This window comes from Somniosus microcephalus, chromosome 2 (assembly GCF_052327205.1).
Source record: "Somniosus microcephalus isolate GS21.2 chromosome 2, FLI_Smic_1.0, whole genome shotgun sequence".
Classification (NCBI taxonomy): Eukaryota; Metazoa; Chordata; class Chondrichthyes; order Squaliformes; family Somniosidae; genus Somniosus; species Somniosus microcephalus.
In genome coordinates this window covers 77859961-77880429 of record NC_140988.1, presented here as the reverse complement: position 1 = coordinate 77880429, position 20469 = coordinate 77859961, and the positions used below count along the sequence as shown (strand labels likewise).

Here is a 20469-nt window from a genome sequence, read left to right as displayed (position 1 = left end):
TCGCAGTCCCCATTGATTTGGTACGTATGTTAAAGGTATGTACATGGTAATCCTGTGCACTAGCACTCCAAAGTGCTACAGCAAAGAATGACAGCATAAGAGTTTGGGATCAAGATTCCCCACATGTTGAGTTTCTAATTTTTGTATTCCCATTTGGGAAAAACATGGGGAAAATTTTGATTTTGGATGATAGCGTAAAATGGGCAATATATATTCAGCCGCCCATTATACTTCTCTTCTGATTTTCACTTCTATAGACTACAAATAGAAATAAAAATCAGGAGATGCATAATGGGCGGCCGAATCGATATCCCCAATTTTACACGATCACCCAAAATCAAAATTACCCCCGACTGGAGTGAACTCCCTCACTATTGAGATGGAGAAAATATCAAAGGCCAGGTAAATCTGAGCAAAACTCGGGCATCATCTAACTAACAGCTGGCTCAACAACACAATCAGTGGCCCAGTGAGTTAGTACACCACCCTTTCACCTGTGAGACTGATCAGGCCTCGATGTTAACTGCAGGCCAATGTTCAGCGGGTGAGTTTTTGTGTCAATTCAAAACTCACTCATTGCAGCAAAGAAGAGGTATTTTAACTCCCGGGCCTCATTTAAGTGCTGCCAACTGACTTCTCAGCCGTTCTGGGTGGGAAGTCGACAGTCAGCAGCAGGAATCTGTGCAGCCCAGGGGCCAATCGCTGAGACCAGTTAAGTGGCAGGATCGGCTGCTGGGCTATCCCACGGGGGTCCTCGTGATCGGTGGAGGGGTGGGGGAAGCAAGATCGCGGTAGGGAGTGGCCTAAGATTTCCTTGTGGGGCCCGGCGAATCCTTGTAGGGCCTGGAGGAGTCCTCCTGCCCCTCCTGGCTTCACAAGGAAAGTAAAAAAAAATTAAACTTATCTTTTTGGGCTTTTTCTGGCCCTGATCCACTTCTTCGCTGGTTTGGCCTGGTGGGAAACTCACTGTTGCTTCCCACTCAACCTCCTAGTAAAAGTTGCAGTTGGGTCCTGATTGGAACCCAACATGTCTATGTTAAAAAGTACCCTGCTAGCTTTGGTCATGTGTCCTTGCCACTTACTTAGTGGAGCAGGTTAAAATAGTGACAGGTCAGCCCCTGATGGCTCCAGGGTGGGTTAGTGACCTGAGTGATTTTAACTGCCCACCCGCCTGGGCGCGTAGGTTAAAATCGCCCCCTGAAATTTGAATCGACATAGATCGACGGGATGAGCACAGGTCAAACTTCCTGCACCCTCAGTTGGGCAATGGTGGATAGCATAGAGTAATTACAGAGGGCTAGAAAATGGGACAAAAAGTATATAAATTGGGCTGTGAATTTCCTTTGTGACAGAGTAACACATGAGTTATGTGACATGTTCTATTTAGGAAACAATGGATTTGTAGCCATTTCTGGGATATCCAGAGTGGAAAGTCTGTGTAAAAGGCTCCATTAATCAATACTTCCTGCTTTTAAAGGCTCAGCATCCTCTCCTTTTCCTGACCTCCATAGGCCATGAGTCCAAGCTGTCTTTTTGCAAAAACATATGAACCATTCCTCCCAGCCTTTTCCAAAAGTACTTTCTAATGAGAGAAATTGATGCTGAAATTAAATCCCATGAAAAGCAGAGTGGTGGCTATTCTTTGGGGCCCATTTTTGAGTTAAACTGCCAGGATATTTTGAACTGTGTTATACTTCTAACACTTATCAACAGTAAGGCATGTTTACAGAAAATATGCTCTAGATTTATATGTAAATTAATTCAGTAAAAGCACCAGTGGAGCTCACAGATTGGTCATGGATTCAACAACATACAACTTGCATTTATAAAGCACATTTAATGTGAGAAGAAGTCCGAAAATGCTTCATAGAGGCATAATCAATAAATGGACATCGAGGAGCTTGGTAAAAGAGGCAGCGTTTTTGGAAGGTCTTCAAGGAGGAGAGGGAGTCGGAGAGGTGGAAGGCTTTAGGGAGGGAATTGAAGAATATGGGGACTAGGTGGCTGACGGCAAGGCCACAAATGGTGGGGAGACGGGAGGGGGGAGGCACAGGAGGCCAGAGTCAGAGGAATGGAGAGTTCGGAAGTGGGGTGGGGGGGGGCGGAGGTGGCGGTGAGGGGGTGCGGTGGTTGCAGTGCTGGAGAAAGTTACAGAGATAAGGTGGGGTGAGGCCATGAAAGGATTTAACCTCTAGGTTGAGAATTTTAAATTTGAGGCCCAGCGGTCCAGGAGCCAGGACAGGGGCCAACGGGACCAGGTGCAGGATAGAGTATGGGCATATTTGGATGAGCTTAAGTCTATGAAAGGTGGAGGATGGGAGGCTGAAGAAGTGAGGATTGGAGGTGACAAAAACATGGATGGGGGTTTTGGCAGCAGGTGAACTGAGGTAGGGGTGGTGGTGGGCAATGTTACAGAGGTGGAAGTAGGCGGTCTTTGTGATGGACAGGATAATGGGTCGGAAATTCAGCTTGCTGTTGAATAGGACACCAAGGTGGCAAAAAAGCTGATTCAGCCTAAGACAATGGCTGGGGAGCGGCATGGAAATTGTGGCAAGGGACGATGTTGGTTTTGAAAGGGAGGGGGATTCAGCATTATTCAGATCTGGATCAGACTTTATGTATTGGGAAGGATTTGGAAGGGTGAAATTCTCTCGATAGTTCAGTGGAGCACTCTGTTGTTTCTTCCAATTTAGTGTAACATGGAGTCATGGGACGTGTGTTATATTTGTGAGTTTCTCTGTTCAGACATTCTATTAAAGGAGAAGAGGATATTGGGTGTTAAGTACTTCACTAAAGGGAAAGAATGGACATTTGAGGATAAGTCACCTTTCACAGCTCCTGTATGCTTTCTGGGAGCCATATAAGCGAAGAATTCAGGAAATGGTGCAGGGAAACCCACGATGGAAGCAACCTGTAGTTTCTTTCCCTGCATCAGAATTAGGCATGAATCAGGGGTGTCTTCATCTGGGGCAACACCACTTGAAATCTTGGGGGAAAAATTCAGTTGTTAGTTGTTGGATCCGTGATTCTTAGAGTATGATGTTTTCCAATAACTACACGGAGGCTGTAACTTAACAATCAACAGGTGTTTACTGGAGTAGGGTAGTCTCAAGACTGGCAGTACAGAGGCATGCTCAAGGCTTATATACAGGTGTGGTCACTGCCAGTACTACAGTATACAGGAGCTGTAAAAGTAGTTCTCTCTTAAAGGTACATACACTACAATTCCTCCCCTTTTAGATTAGCAGTACCCATAATATTCAAATAACAATTAACACTTTAACATGCACATTAAACAGAAATAGTCCATTTATAGATTCAGTCTTTGGGGCGGCTTCCTGATCCTTTCTGGATAGCGCCTTTCCTGAGGTTTTTGCTCTTGGTGCGGAGGCGATTCTGGCCCCCTTTCGTCGGTTAGTTCATCAGTTTCCACTGCTACTGTTTCTGAGGTAGATGCTACCGGTATGTCGGGTTCATCCCCAGGTACACGAGACATGGGGTTGACTCGTTCCTGTGACGCTAAGATCTGGTCGACGTGGCGTCTCACAATGTTCTCCCCGACATCCACTGTGTACATTAATGGCCCCTGCCGTGTGCATATCGTTCCGGGTTGCCATTTCTCTGTTCGGTAGTCACGGGCCAAGACTGGTTGTCCTACACTGAAGCTCTTTGTCGGCTTCTCATTGATGTGCTGGAATTGTTTGTCCTCAACATTTCTTCGCACATTTGATCTGAGCAAATCCAGACGAGACCTCAACCTTCGGTTAAAGAACATCATGGCTGGGGTCTGGTTGGTAACTGCATGTGTCGCATTTCTGTAGGCTAACAGGAAATTGTCCACCTTATGCTGTAGTGGAATTTCTTCATCGCACATGGCCTTTATCGCTTTTTTAAAGGTTTGTACGAACCTCTCAGCCAATCCATTTGTGGCTGGATGATACGGGGCGGATGTATAATGCCTTACCCCATTCCTTCTCATAAATTTCCGAAACTCTTCAGACACAAACTGTGGTCCATTATCAGAGCAAATCTGCTCTGGCAAGCCGTTCCTGGCAAATATGGTCCACAGGACTGCAATCATTTTCTCTGCAGTGGTTGAGGACATTTTTATCACCTCAGGCCATTTCGAGTGAGCATCCACCGCTATTAAGAACATTGGGGGAGAAATTGGGTGAGTAGCGCCACCTGTTAGCACCTAAAGAGGCAGTCAGTGGCTATAGCGCCACTGGCTGCGTCTCCTGCGATATTCAGTAGGGGCGCTAATGGTGGCGTTAGGCTTTTGCGCTGCGCCACCACCAAATGACGTCATCGGTGTGCGCAGCGCCCCATTCATGCCCCGTTCGCGATATTTGGTAGCGAACGCCGCAGCTGCGCCGCTCGCTACCCGCGCCTGGTTCACGGGGCCTTACTATGCCGGCAGCGGCGCAGGTTAAGGTGGAGGTGTGGGTCGGCTGCTTTTTTGATGGCCGCCTGCCAGCACCTCCATCCCTGGCCTCCTAACCGCCCCCCCCGCGGAATTGCCAGCTGTTTCCCGAGAGCCCGGCACTTCTCCTTGGTGCAGGGCTCATTTGCCGGCACTCGCGATCGGGGATCGCGCTGTTGCAGGCACCTCCCCCTTAACAGTGGGAGGAAGGCCTGCAGTACCACTGCGATAATCAGTTTCAGTGCCCTAAGAGGGACGTGGAGTGCCTTGAGCCTCGCCCCATGTCCCTCGAGCGGCACTGAAACTGAATTTCTGGCGATCGGAATTACTCCGATCGCTGCGCTAAATCCTGCGCTCAGGCGACTTTTGCGCCACTTTGGCGCCCCAACCCAATTTCTAGGCCATTGAGTCCATGAATGGACCAGCAAAATCAATATGCACCCGTTGCCATGGAGAGGAGGGCCACTCCCATGGGTGTAGAGGGGCATGTGGTGGTGCATTTTGGACCTTCTGGCATCCTGAGCAGCTCTTGGTTAGGTCCTCGATTTGCTGATCGATCCCCGGCCACCACACATAAGCCCTAGCAAGGCTTTTCATTTTCACCCCTCCCAGATGATCTTCGTGAAGCTCATTTAGCACTCTCTCCCTTAACTTGGGTGGAATTACCACTCGGGATCCACACATCAAGGTCCCCTGGCATACTGACAGCTGTTCTCTTCTGGATGAGAATGCTGGCAACAGTGAGTCGCCATGTGTTGGCCATCCCCTCACCGTCAAATCATATACCCGAGACAGTGTCGGATCATTGCGGGTCTCCTTCTCTATATCCGCGTTAGTTACTGGCAATCGTTCAATTATTGACGAATAAAATATCTCGATAGGGTCCATTGCTGGTGCTTCCTCCACAGTAGGCAGTGGCAGGTGTGATAGCCCATCAGCATTTCCATGCTGTTTCGTGCCTTTATATTCTATTTCATATTGGTTCGCCCCTAGAAAAAGGGACCATCTTTGTAACCGTTGTGCAGTCATCACCGGAACGCCCTTCTTTGGATTAAAGATGGAGACAAGTGGTTGGTGGTCAGTCAGCAAGGTGAACTTCTGCCCATGCAGATAGTGGTTGAACTTTTTCACTCCCCACACTAGGCTCAGGGCCTCCCTGTCAATCTGGGCGTAGTTGCGCCCGGCTGAGGTTAGTGACTGAGACGCAAAGGCTACTGGCCTCTCCAACCCGTCTGGGAATTTGTGCGACAGCACCGCTCCAACACCATAGGGTGATGTATCACATGCCAAACGAATTGGTAGTGCTGGGTTGAAATGGGCCAACACCTCTTTCGATATGATCAATTCTTTGCACTTCTGGAAAGCTCATTTACGTTCGTCATTCCACTTCCATGGTACCCCCGTTTGCAGTGGGGTGTTCAGTGGGTGTAATACTGTAGACAAATTTGGTAAGAACTTATGGTAGTCGTTCACCAGCCCGAAGAACGACCTCAATTGTGACACATTTTCCGGTGCTGGAGCCTTGACTACCGCCTCAATCTTTTCAGGGGACTTATGTAACCCCTCTTCATCAATAACGTGGCCACAATACGAGATCTGCTTCTGGAAAAACTCGCACTTGTGGCGATTAGCTCGTAGCCCATATTCCTTTAATCTAGTGAGCACCTTCTCCAGGTTGGTGAGGTGATCACTGTCATTTTCGCCCGTGACCGGGATGTCGTCCAAATAACACTGGGTCCCTGGAATCCCTTGCAGGACTTGATCCATCGCCCTTTGCCAAATAGCCGGAGCTGATGCTACCCCGAACACCAGCCGGTTGTATTGGTAGAGACCTTTATGAGTGTTGATCGTGAGGTATTGTTTCGAGGCTTCTGCTACCTCCAATTGCAAGTTCGCCTGGGCTAGATCAATTTTGGTGCAGCGTTTACCTCCAGATAGCGAGGCGAAAATATCCTCAATCCGTGGAAGCGGTTATTGTACCGTGTGAAGGATTGGGTTCACTGTCACCTTAAAATCCCCACAGATGCGGACCTTCTTTGGTTCCCCAGGCGTATTACTCAATGACCTCTTCATTACAGGAATGATGGGTGTAGCCCACTCGCTCCAATCTACTTTGGACAGTACTCCTGAACGTTCCAACCCTTCCAGCTCTGCTTCGACGGCTGGTCGGATCGCATAAGGCACTGGTCTGGCCTTAAAAAACTTTGGGCTTGCATTTTCCTCTATTTTAATCATTGCTGTTATGCCTTTTAGTGTTCCGAGTCCCTCCTGGAACACTTTTTTTGCGTCAGTCAGCATTTTTGACAGTCACCCAGGTGTGACGTCGTCATCCTTTTTGGCCTCAACCTTCAGTGCCTGTATGGAATGCCAATCTAATCGTATCTTCCGAATCCATTCACATCCTAGTAGTGGTGGTCCTCCATCTGGCAGTACATATAGGTCCATTTTAGGTATTTCCTGGCCTTTGTATATCACTTTCATCCTTATTTTTCCTTTGGGGTAGACTTTTTGCCCCGTGTACGTCTTCAAGACAATCTCTGTAGCTTTCAAGGGTATATGTGAAAATAGCCGCTTGTAGCCCCTTTGGTTTATGACTGTTAGGGCTGATCCTGTGTCCAATTCCATTTTCACTTGGACTCCGTCTATCTTGAGTGTGACCCAGATAGTCTGGTGATCCTCCATTTTGGTTAGCTTATGTAGTTTCAGACAACCCAGCTCCTTGCTTCCGGAGTCTGTATCACTTTTCTGTTCGTCTGAACTACTGTCCATCACCTTATGTACCTTTTTGTACTTCTCCTGTGGAGATTTCTTGCTGTTGGTTTTCTTCCCTGATCTGCAGACTCTTGCTATGTGTCCTGCTTTTCCACACTGTCTGCACACTTGGTCCTTGAACCAACAATCCTTCTGGTCGTGTGTTGTTCTGCCGCAGCGATAACACTTCCCTGCTCCATATGACATTTCATTGGTGCCATATTCTTGCGGTCTCTGTTGTGTTTCTGCAGCGCCCCTTGCGGCTGCTTCATGTGATACTGCCATGCTGAAAGCCTTGTCCAGCGTAAGATCCTTTTCTGATAGAAGCCGTTTCTGGGTTCCTTCACTTTGAAGCCCACACGCAAACTTGTCCCTTAACGTATCTGCTAGTCCCACTCCAAACTGGCAGTGTTTCGATAGCTTGCGCAGTTCCGTTAAGTACTCAGCATTACTTTCATCTTCATGCTGTTTCCTTTATTGGAACTTAAATCTTTCTGCTATCAGCAGCGGTGTGGGGTTTAAGTGGTCCTGTAGGATTTCTACTATGCTTCCGAAATTCTTATCCACTGGCTTCTCTGGGGTTATTAGGTTTCGCAGTAAGCCATAAGTTTTTGCCCCCATGGAATTTAACAAAACCAGCGCTTTCCTAGCATCTGGCAATTCATTCGCCCTGCAGTACACCTCAATGCGTTCCACATATGTCGCCCAGTCTTCGACTTCATTGTCGAACGCAGAGATACTGCCACTCTTCGGCATCCCTGGGTGTGATTTAACTGTCAAAAATGGCGTCTCCCACGCTCTCCTTTCTTCTCCGCTGGCACAAAATGGCACCTCCCGCGCTTTCCTTTCTTCCCGCGCTCGCCCTTCTTCTCCGCTGCGGCTTCTAAAAATGGCGTCTCCCGCGCTCTCCCTTCTTCTCCGCGGCTCAATGGCGTCTCCCGTGCTCTCCCTTCTTCTCCCCGCAGACGTTGTTCAGCCCTTGAGCCCTGGCTGTGCTCTGCGCGTTCTCCTGTGTGCCTTTCCCTTTTCCGCCGCTCGGTCCTGAACCCGACTGCTGCTTTACCCTCTCTCTCTCTGTTTTTGTTTTTCCTCGACGCCGCTCGGTTTTCAAACCCTGGCTGCGCCCTGTGCGCTTCACCCTCTCTCTTACCTCATCAACGCTGCTTGGCTTTTTCTCTGCCGTCGGTCGGCTCCAGCCGCCGCTGCCCGGGAAGGGTCTGCGCTGTACCTGTTGCCAGTCTGCTGCTGGATCATCATGGCTGGGGAACCAAGCCCGGCTCTCAACAGCCTCCCCTGCGATGTTCACTCTCTGCCGGACGACTGGGCGGTTGCTCGTGGTCGATGCCCGTGCTTCTGGCCTCGACTTTCTTCCACCGCCCTCCCGGAGCGAATCCTTGAAGGGAAATGCAGAGTTGCAGGTAGATTCGAATCGACCTCGTCGCCACTGTTGGATCCGTGATTCTTAGAGTATGATGTTTTCCAATAACTACACGGAGGCTGTAACTTAACAATCAACAGGTGTTTACTGGAGTAGGGTAGTCTCAAGACTGGCAGTACAGAGGCATGCTCAAGGCTTATATACAGGTGTGGTCACTGCCGGTACTACAGTATACAGGAGCTGTAAAAGTAGTTCTCTCTTAAAGGTACATACACTACAGTAGTGCCACCCATTAGCGCCTTAAGAGGGCACTAAGTGGGGCGCAAACCAACTAGCGCCTGGGCGCGGAGATATCTGTGCCAATCGCGAAATTGACCGGACATTTTGTGGTGGCGCTAAACAATACCGCCCGATCTCCTGCGCACGCAGATCTTGTTGTCATTCGAGAGTGCAACGCCCTTGGGGTGCCCCAGACCGGAAATTTATTGGCACCCCCCTCCTTTCTGTCTGGCGCTACCAACGACAGGTTGACTGGAATGCTTCCCAGTCGCTGTGGGGCTGGGGGGGGGGCGCTATTTAAAGGGGGCCTCTTCCTGGCTATTGTGTGGTAGCCATTTTTGCACCACTCATTCTGAGAGAGAGAGAGAGATTTGGAGAGAGACAAAGAGAGAAAGAGAGACTTCTGCATTGAGTCAACGCCGACTGAGGTAGTTTTGGCTTCTGACAGTAACTTTGCAGGTACTTTGCTTTTTGACCTTCATAACTTTGATTGCCCAGACACTATGGGGGCTGCAATGAATGGGAATGTCGTCCTTCTCCATCACAGTCAGAGGGCACAGAGACACAGAGAGAGAGAGTGGCAATCATGGCCAGACGGAGGAGGGCCAACAGGCCTTGGTACAGGAGACCTTACCCTCCCAGGGTTTTTCGCCAACAGTTCTCCTACATTAATATGTCTGAGGAGCAGTGTTTGCGAAGGCTGCGCTTCAGCAAGGAGGTGGTCACTGAGCTCTGCCACCTGCTTCAGCCAGATCTGCAGCCTCAACTGAGGAGCAGGACGTCTCTGTCGGTGGCAGTAAAGATAACAGTGGCTCTCAACTTTTATGCCACCAGCTCATTTCAATCAGCTACTGGGGACATCGCCAATATCTCCCAGTTCGCGGTGCATTGCTGCATCCATCAGGTAACAAATGCCCTCTTTAAAAGGAGATGAGAGTACATCTCTTTCCCCATGACCCCGGCCAAGCAGCAAGAACGCACAACGGGCTTTGTGAGGATAGCGGGCTTTCCCATGGTGCAGGGCGCCATTGACTGCACGCATGTGGCTTTGCGGGCGCCGCAAGAGAATGCCGAGGATTTCCGCAATCGAAAGGGCTTCCATTCCTTAAACGTCCAGCTGGTCTGTGACCACAGATAGCTGATACACGCTGTCAATGCCCACTTTCCAGGCAGCAGCCACGATGCCTTCATCCTGCGCCAGACTTTTGTGGCAGACCTTTTCCAGGCACCGCATCACCTAGGATGTTGGCTTTTCGGGGACAAGGGATATCCTCTGTGCACCTGGCTGATGACACTGCTCTGTACGCCCAGCACCCCTGCTGAGCTACGATACAACGAGAGCCATCAAGCTACCAGGAACATCGTTGAGCACACAATCGGCGTGCTCAAGCAACGGTTCCACTGTCTGGACCATTCTGGAGGAGCCCTGCAGTACTCGCCTGAGCGAGTCTCCCACTTGGTTGTGTGCTGCATGCTGCATAACCTTGCAATCCTCAGGACCCAGCCAATGCCACCAGACATTGGAGCACCAGCAGAGGGGGAGGAGGAGGAGGAAGATGAAGAGGATGATCATCAGCAGCACCAAGGCGGTAGGGAGGCACAAAGTGGAATGGCTGTCCGTCAAAGGCTCATAGCAAGTCGCTTCTAGGCCCGCTCTGAGGGAATGGCTTCTGCCATTCAAACAACCTGAATGAAACCATCCCGCAACCCCTAAGCCGGTCAAGGCAACAATGAGTGCAAAAACCAAATATGTACATTTTGAATACAGACACTTCTTTATTTCACAAACTCTGTGTGTTTCATTTCCGCATGACAAACTAATAGAAAGAAACACAAAAAAAAGCAGTCATTCACATAAGTGGCTCTCACTACCTGGAGACAATGTCCAAAACAGGAACAAAAATTTGACCACGAACCTCGGCCTTTAATAAAACAATGAAAAACATTTTGCCACACCTCCTACTTTTTGCCCTTCGAGGGTGATCTGCTTCCCTTGTGAAATTCCCCGCTTCCCACTCTGCAGATCCTCCGTAATGGGACCCCAGTGGCTGGAGCAAGGCTGCTGAATGTCAGAAACTGAGACTGCAGATGCCCTTGAGGGACGGCCTGGACCAGCTCTGGGCCTGGAGGGCCCGGCTGCTGACTGCACCAATTCTGCATGGGCGGAAGCAGTCTGTCCTACAGGTGGTGGCAACTGCAGTGGAGAAGAACCAGTGGTGGCAGCAGGAATGCTGTCATCTTGAGAGACGACAGCAACTCCCTGCTCGACCGACACACCAGCACTCCCACGGGGCACCACTTCAGCATCCGGAGCAATCTGATGGAGCACAGATGGCTGGCCTGCTGCAGCGTGGTGAGAGCCCCGGGGAAATCTGCCTGATCCAGCGAGGGTGGCAGCAGTCTGTGCTCACGTGGCCTCAATCTGCGTCTGCATGAGACCAGCCACTGACTGCATTGCAACACTTAGCATTTGCGTGGCAGCCGCCTGTGCTACAGCGAAGTGCTCCACACTCCTTGCCAGTGATTCAATGGATTCAATGAGCGCTCATTTCAGTGAGGACCCGCTCCTTGTCTGCGCTCACTGTAGCAGGACTCGAGGCTATACTCTCCCTCCGGGGCGAAGGCCCCCGAGCTTCTCTACCCTCCTCGCATTGCTGCAGCCTGCTGGGTCCTGGAGCTTCACCCTCATCAGACCATTCCCCCCTGCTCCCCTCCAGGGAAGGCGTGTCCCCAGTATGGGCATGGGCTGCCTCGGTAGAGGGTGGCGCTGATGGTCCGGCTTCCTCTTCCTCCTCGCTTTCAGCTTCACTCTCACTGGCAGCTTGAGGGCCCGTCTCTTCACCTGGTGAATCACCATCTGAAAGCAGGGAGGTATGAGAATGGCTTTAGCGTGAGGACAGGGTGGCAGCAAGGGAGGCATGAGTGCAGCGGTTTAGTGATTTGGATTGAAATTGTCAAAGGCTGCTGTTGTGAGGAACAAGTGGAAGGAGAGAGGACAAAAAGGTGATGACCTTACCATTGCTATCCAGAACAGGGTCGGCCTCTCCAGTGGTGATGGGACCAATCACCCAGCTTACCACAATCCTGTGGACGCGCTCCTCAAGATCGCTGAGGGCTTGACGGTGAGCCCGCCCTCCACTGGTCCATTGCTGCTGTCTCCTATTATGAGACAGCTTGGCCTGCAAGAAAAAGGACGGTGTCTGAGTAAATATGCAGCCATGATCTTGCCTGAAATGCCTCCCATGGTTGAACAGCCCTTACTGTATACAGCCATGATCTTGCCTGAAATGCATCCCATGGTTGAATAGCCCTTACTGTATGCAGCCATGGTCTTGCCTGAAATGCCTCCCGTAATTGAATATCCCTTACTGTATGCAGCCATGGTCTTGCCTGATTTGCCTCCCATAGTTGAATAGCCCTTATAGTATGCAAAGTGTGGAATGTGCATGTGTGTTTGATGAAAGGTCCATAGGTGTTGGATGAGTGTTGGGCATTGGGGCTTTCCAGACCCTCTGGCCATAAAGTTAAATATTCAGTGACTTGGCCTCCACAGCCTTCTGTGGTAGAGAATTCCACAGGTTCACCACCCACTGAGTGAAGAAATTTCTCCTCACCTCAGTCCTAAATGTCCTACCCCATATTCTGAGACTGTGACCCCTCGTTCTAGATGCCCCAGCCAGGGGAAACATCCTCCCTGCATCCAGTCTGTCTAACCCTGTCAGAATTTTATACGTTTCAATGAGATCCCCTCTCACTCTTCTAAACTCTAGTGAATACAGGCCTCGTCGACCCAATCTCTCCTCATACGACAGTCCTATCATCCCAGGAATCAGTCTGGTGAACCTTCGCTGCACTCCCTCTATGGCAAGTGTATCCTTTCTTAGGTAAGGAGACCAAAACTGCACACAGTCTCAGGATAAGACGCCGGCCTTTTAAGACTGAGATGAGGAGGAATTTGGAATTCTCCGCCCCAAAGTGCTGTGGATGCTCAGTCGTTGAGTATATTCAAGGCGGAGATAGATAGATTTTTGGACTCCAGAGGAATTAAGGGATATGGGGATAGGGCAGGAAAGTGGAGTTAAGGTCGAAGATCAGCCATGATCTTATTGAATGGCAGAGTAGGTTCGAGGGGCTGTATGGCCTACTCCTGCCCCTAATTCTTGTGTTCTTAGGTTCTAATGTTCTAAAGTGCATCTTGAGGAGACTGAGATCTTGTGGCAGTGTAGGCAGAGCTGGTATACCAGGCATCTGGTGTTCTTTCTGAAGTTACATACAAATGCGCTGGAGAATTCACACAGGAAATGTATTAGCAAAAAAAGGTCTAAAAAACAGGATCTAACTTTGGGAAAGAAGAGCATAATAAAGCAGCAAGAATCCAAAGGCCAACTGTACAAAACAATACAGAAGAAAAACATTTTCTTTGGTCAGCTAGGCATCTGACAGAAAGCCATCACAATGTTTAAGAGTCTTCAACTCAAGCTACTTAAAAGTGCATGCAATTAAAGTTTCTATCTGCCTAATATGGATTGAGCACACTCTCTCCATAGGGATGTACCCCACATAACTTAAGTCCAGGGACCTTGTTGCAGGTTGGCAACTCAGGAACTCCATGTGAACGGACTGGCGGGCATTCTCACTGATTGGCCTCTTCAGTATCATGCATGTGCAAAACAATCCCTTTTAAATTCCTTGGTCCATACCCACCTTCTCACTCCCCCCAGTGTAGTCGTATAAAGGCGCCTTCAGTGGGCAGTTGGCTTGCTGAAGTCGGCATTTTCAGGGATACCAGTAACTTGGCAAAATAGTGAAGGGAGTGATAGTGAGAACAGGAAACCTGGAGAAGATAAGTAGAAAAAAATCATGGGCTAGAAATTCATTATAGCCCAGGAATGGGCGGTGTCATTAGAAAAGTTGGAGAATTAGCGCCATGCGCTAATGCTTTAGACTGCAGGCAAAATTCATGATCACTGCTCAAAGAAATGATTGGAGTGCCAATTCAAGTCTTTAAGCCCAAGTTCATTGGCGTTAAAGAAGTTTCTTCTGAATTCCCTATTTGATTTCTTGGTGACTATCTGGTGAGGTCCACTGCTGATACAGTCCCCATTCTTTTGAGAATGTGGAACTCGCTACCACAGGGAGTAGTTGAGGTGAATAGTATAGATGTGTTTAAAGGGAAGCTTGATAAGCATATGCGGGAGAAGGGAATCAAGAGTTATACATATAGAATTAGATGTGGAAGGATGGGAGGAGGCTCGAGTGGAGCATAAATGCCATCATGGACTAGTTGGGCTGAATGGCCCGTTTCTGTGCTGTATATTCCATGTAATTCTATGTATGTACTACTGTTCAAATGATTATATTAATGCTCATTTTATTAAAACATTTTATTAATAGAAATCAAACACAATAAAAGGTAATTATTTCTTATCAATGGCTAAACCCTTCTCAAGCTCCTGAAGGATAGAGTTGACATAGTGAAATAGAGACAAAAGCAAAATACTGCGGATGCTGGAAACCTGAAATAAAAACAGAAAATGCTGGAAATACTCAGCAGGCCAGGCAGCATCTGTGGAGAGAGAAACAGAGTTAACGTTTCAGGTCGAAGGTCTTTCATCAGAACTGGAAAAAATTAGAGATGTAACAGGTTTTAAGCAAGTACAGAGGCCTCTCTACTTGCTCAAAATCTGTTACATCTTTAACTTGCCTGTTTCAACGTGTATAATCCACCCAATAGTGTTAATACAATAAGGCCCTGATGTCATACATCAAAGTGCCTATAATTTTCTCTCCCATGTCACATATAAAGCAGAATGCCAACCAGAGGCAGCACGGTGGCATAGTGGTTAGCACTGTTGCCTCACAGCGCCAGGGACCCGGGTTCGAATCCGGCTTCGGGCGACTGTCTGTGTGGAGTTTGCACATTCTCCCCGTGTTTGCGTGGGTTTCCTCCGGGTGCTCCGGTTTCCTCCCACAGTCCAAAGATGTGCGGGTTAGGTTGATTGGCTATGATAAATTGACCCTTAGTGTTAGGGGATTAAATACGTGGGGTTACGGGGATAGGGTGGGATATGCGTTGGTGTAGGGGTTACGGGGATCAGGTGGGATATGTGTCGGTGCAGGCTCGATGGGCCGAAATGGCCTCTATCTGCACTGTGGGGTTTCTGTGATTCTGTGATTCTGTCAGTGCCTTTGACAGACTTGGCACTAAGTAGGTGTTTGCAGATTGCAAACCTTTTTAGCTGTACCATCTTGAAATAATATTTGCAGCTTTCAGCAGGAATGCAGTGTTGATCTGAATATTTTTGTAAATAAGTATCTCTAAATTCAACATTGCAAAGTAGCTCAGAAACAAATTAGGTCAACTGGTTAACCCTCTAGATGACATTGTAAATTTAAAAATGATGTATAAAATTAAGTGTCCAAAGTAAATATAGAACATTACTGTAAGATGTATCTGAAACAAACATTCAAGCTCTGAAATCAATGTGGGGCCAGAATATAGTTAAAGAGAAATACAGTATAAATATCTGCATTGTATTATTATATGCTGCCTGTCCTTTATAAAATGTCCACGCAGCCTTCCTCTGGTGGTTGTAGGTGTGCTACCTGGCACTTGCATGTGCTTTGCCATTGTCTTAAAAAACATTTTTTGGGAAGTATGCATTCAATTTGAAGATCTTGGAAGTGTGATAATCTACTGCCCCTCTAGTGAGTCTCCAACTGCTAAAGGTACTGTAAATAATGGCTAGAAATTTATTTTCTTAAATTAATAAATCTGCTATGCACAGTGTCTCCCAGTGCTAACTTTTGTTTTAAAATAACAGGAAGATTCTATTCCTAGATAAATTTATTTTGAACAAAAACAATTCCATGAAATGTGGCTTTGTCAATAGGAACTTTAGACAGAAATAATCAGGAGATAAATAGATATTCATGATATTGAGGCATTCATAAGGCAACTGCATTCCATATCTTGAGTGCAATTTAACAGGCAGCATGGTTAACATGACTTATTTATTTAAATGATGATTGCTGCGTGCTCTAGTTATATACAGGATTAAAATATGTTCTTCACCTTCCCGTTCTGTAATTATAGCTTTATATTAAAAACGTAATTAAAAATCACCACAATGTAGTTTCAGTAAGTATCATTTCAAGGAAACTTTTTCTTTCAGGTTTATAATCGCCTTGACAGAAATTGCTGTGGATTTAGACCCAGAAAGGAGGACACTTGTGCTCGGAATGGCTTGAAAATGAAATGTGACAATCAAGACAACATCAACTTGGTTCATATCATACACAGAGAGCACGATCAACGGCATTTGGTCTTCATAGACAATAAAGGCTACTTTGACAGAAATGAGGATAACCTAAATTTTAAAGTACTAGAAGGAATAACTGAGTGAGTATGATAGTTATAACGGGAAGCTGAAATTACCAACATGGTGATGTGCTATTTTGAAGCCCATTAGACACACTTTAGTTGCAATGATATAGGTGAGGGGAATAGTGGAGAATATAGCCTCTCTAACTCATATCTCCTATGGATCATCACCTATGAGATAAAACATAAAAATAACCAGGTGATTGGAGCATAAAATGGGAGCGGATAGGAGGTTGATGCCCAACTGTTTCTTTTTCAGTCTTCCTTTCTATTCAATCTCTCAGACTTGACTCTGGTCCAAGAAATCCCAGCTGTTCAAAGTTATTAATGAGTAAGAAGTAAAAGCCAAGTATTTATGGCTAACTGACACTATAAAACTAGTGCTATATGCAGTATAAACACAATCATTTCACCCATGGGTCATAAGCTATTAAAGATAAAATATAAAAGAACACAGCCCCCCTTCCCCCCCCCCCAGCCCCTCCTCCGGCATCTATGCCACAATCTGCATCCTACTGAACAAGTTGGGTGCCTTAGATGTGCCCCTTGTGGTGCGGTTGCCCCCAGGGATATGTAAATTAGGATAACCTCCCCTTGACCTCACATACTCTAATGTGGTCAACAACTCAAGATAATTGCCAGGATCATTGGCCCCTGCATTTTCCGGACCATTTTTTCAAGCACCATTTTTTCCACTGTTTTTTCCATCTGATCCCCTTCTCTGCTCATGAAGGTGTAACGTCTTTCTGGGTGCAATTCCATGTTGGTTGTCACCCTCTGGTACCTCTCTCTATAGCCATTCGTCATGTGTGAACCCAGACAGCAATTGCTGACAAGGCTTTTTATTCATGGGAGATTTGACAGCCATGCTCAATTACCTGATGTCCACACGGTCACACTTCCAACAGGGGTCACGGGATAACAATCTGGAGCATGATGCCTGGCTGATTTTCCTCCCCCTAACCACAGAGCACTGAATACAATTGTGCCCTCGTACCGACCTGACTGAGATCAGCTATTCAGTATAGATGGAGGTTTGAACCTCGGCATTATCTTGCCTTATGGTTCAGTTACTACATTATCCAGCAGAGCCATCAGGGAAGCTTTTCAAGCACAATGTTTATGATTTATAAGTCACATGTCACACGTGGAAGGTTAAACTCCCCAGTTACGAATACAATGAATCTCATTATTCTTCTAAAATGTAAAAGGCTGCAGTGAATACCACAATGGGTTTATGCTGAAATAGGGAAGAGAGAGCTAAATGAAGTATTTTAATTAGATTAAGGCATGCTATCTAATCATAATCCCTGCTGGATTTTCTGAATCATTTTAGATAAATATCTTTGCTCCATTCTCTGTTGACAGCTATGAATTTTGAGTTGATTTCTGGAATATAACATTTTAATTTAAATTTTGATCACCTCTGTTCACTTCAAGAAATTAGAATTCTCCTTTAGTTCACTCATCATAACCAGGGAACATCTCCATCCTTTACTACTACATTGTATATTACTAATGACTGCATTATTAAGTTTGAGGTCCAGTATTCCAGCAGGAAACATACCAGGATAGTCATGGCAATGAAAAATTAGAAAATGAGATGTCAACCTTGGCTCAGTGAAAGCATTCTTTTTTATAAGTCAAAACATTGTAGGTTCAAGCCCAGGACTTGAGCACATAATCTCAGCTGGCACTTCAGTGCAACACTGAGCAAGCGCTGCACTGTTGGAACTGCCGCCTTTCGGATGAGATCATCCTTTCAGATGAGACATTAAACCGAGGCCCTGTCCACACTCTCAGTTTGATGTAAAAGATTCCATGGCACTATTTGAAGAAGAGCAGGGAAGCTCTCCTGGGGTCTTGGTCAGCATTTATCCCTCAACCACTAAAACAGTTTATCTCATTCTTGCAAATTGGCTGTTGTGCTTCCCAACATTGCGACAATCACTGCACTTCATTGGCTGTGAAGTGCTTTAGGATGTCCTGAGGTCACAGAAGGTGCTATATAAATGCAAGTTCTTTCTTTCAAAATAGTGCCTTTGGAAAACTTTGCACTGGTGTACCTTTTATTAATTTAACTCACACTAGGAATGTTCAACTGTATGGGTGAATTGTATTGTTTTGGCTGGGAACAATTAAAATTGACTCCGTAGAGTTTTGAATAGTTGACTTCAATAGAAAAACATTTGGGTGGTCTGTAAAATGGGCGGCCGATCCACTGCTGCCTGTTTTCCGCCCAGCAGGGGCAGTTACAATCAATCCCCAAAGCTATGATATACAAAACTGTTACTATTCAGAGCTCTATCTCTAAAGCTGTTCTACTGAGTGCAAGAATTTTACAATGGGTCTGAATTTAGTCTGAGCAAGGGCCCTGGAATAAATATTACAACAACATGATTTTTTCTCATGTTTTTTACATTTATCGAGGTAATTCATATCAATTATGGAGAATGGAATACTTTATCACCATTAGCAAAATCAGCCACTCCCAGAAGCAGAGTAAAGCTCCCTCTATGCTGTGCCAGAAAAGTGCCATAACCTAACATCATAATTTCACCCTTGTACTGCACTTGTGTGACAATTCCGTATGCTACACCAGCTATCTTTAATTCAAAACTTGTTAAGTGATATTGTGCTACATTTTACAATTTAGTACACCAAACATAGAGCTTCAGATCACAGGAAAATATATCAGGAATTCAGGTGCAGAGGTCACCATTGGCGACCGACACGATTTGCTGGACAAAAGTCATGCAGTCTGCTGACTTCAGTGCTTGAACTCTCAATATGTGCTTCTGTTCTGTGAAGCTCTGTGCAGGGAATATTGATTTGTAAAATCTACACCATAGTCAATTTATTTGTTTTGGATTATTAGTCATACTGTGCTATGTGCTTATAGCAACTACGGACTGAGTTGGGACTGTTTGAACCTGTTTCACTCAGAACCCTTAACATTGGTAGGAAGAAGAGACGTTCAACCTATCCATTGGGATTGGATTTGGGACTAGGGCCTAGAAATTGGTTTGTGCCTGACTTCGGCAAACCCAGTGGCAAATGCGAACTGCCATGCCGAAAGTGATGAGCAAGAGAACCACTCAATATGGGTCCTCTGGCATCGCCAGAATGTGACCGGCGTTTCCAGTCACTTCAAGATGCAGTGTGCCGGTCACAAATAAGACCAAGATTGGCCGACGGGGATGTGCACACCAGAGCTACCATGAGTCCGTGGTGGGGGTGGGGGGGGGGGGAGGGAGGGAGGGAGGGAGGGGGGGCAAGCGCTTGGCTGGCAGCAGACTGCAGCTTTATTGTGCAGCTAGGAGTAGCAGTCCTGCTCCCTCTGGCTCCACATTCAGGTAACTAACACATTTTTTATTTACCTTTTTGGTGACAGTGTCCAGCGGTCTCTTTAAGGACCGTTAGTTTGTCTGTTGTTCGCCTGAAAAAAACTGACCGTAGTATGCAGCATTTGGGATCCAATATCAGAAAGGGGCTTGAAATAGGATTTAGGCCATTTGCATTGGCAATAGGCCTAACCTCTGTTTCAGGCGGGTGCCCTGGACGACTACAGGGTGCCCTAACCAATATTGCATGCAGCGCTTATCCAGCATGAAATAAGCTTGTGTACATCGCTCGCCATATTAGACCCTCAGCAGCTGATTTTTGCCTGAAAAATGGCCCAAGTCCCAAAGGTAAAATGCCAGTGTGCTAATTTGGCATACGACCCAGGACACTCAATAACTGAAATCTCCCCAATCATAGTCCTTAGGGGAACATTCCACTTATTACTATAGGGAAAATATTTTTATTGAAAGTGCTCTTCCCCCCTTTCTGTCCCACCACCACTCAGTTAGGTGTTCAAATAAAAGTTTTTTTTAATACTTTCCTATCTATTTTTGCGCCGTTTTTGAAAATCAGGCTCACAGTATCTTGCTCCTTGTTCAATTTCCTGTTGCAAATCACTTTCCAGAGCAGCCTGTGAGCTAATTTCAGATCTGCAACAAGCAGCTAGATATTCACAGGCTGCCTATTTTAATGACGACAGCCTACTATGAAGACGCAGCTTGGATTCAGCAATCCTAAACCAGATCAGCTCACTGTGCTAGATTAGCCATTTTGCTCGATGATGGATAACTATGATGTAACTGAAATCAGACTCCAGGGTAGCTTTGCGTAATCAGAAAAGCAAATGGAGGAAGCAGCATCCTCATCTAAGTGTAGTAATCAATGGTGGGAGGAAAAGGGAATTTAAGT

General features: G+C 46.8%; 1 protein-coding gene across 1 annotated transcript in view; it reads left to right on the top strand.

The window, feature by feature from the left end:
- Positions 1–20469, top strand: part of gask1b (golgi associated kinase 1B) — a 123992-nt gene that overhangs the window by 91661 nt on the left and 11862 nt on the right. The window contains exon 3 of the mRNA XM_086010593.1: positions 16007–16233. Within this exon, the coding sequence (XP_085866719.1) occupies positions 16007–16233 (227 nt within the window). The remainder of the gene's footprint in view (positions 1–16006; positions 16234–20469) is intronic.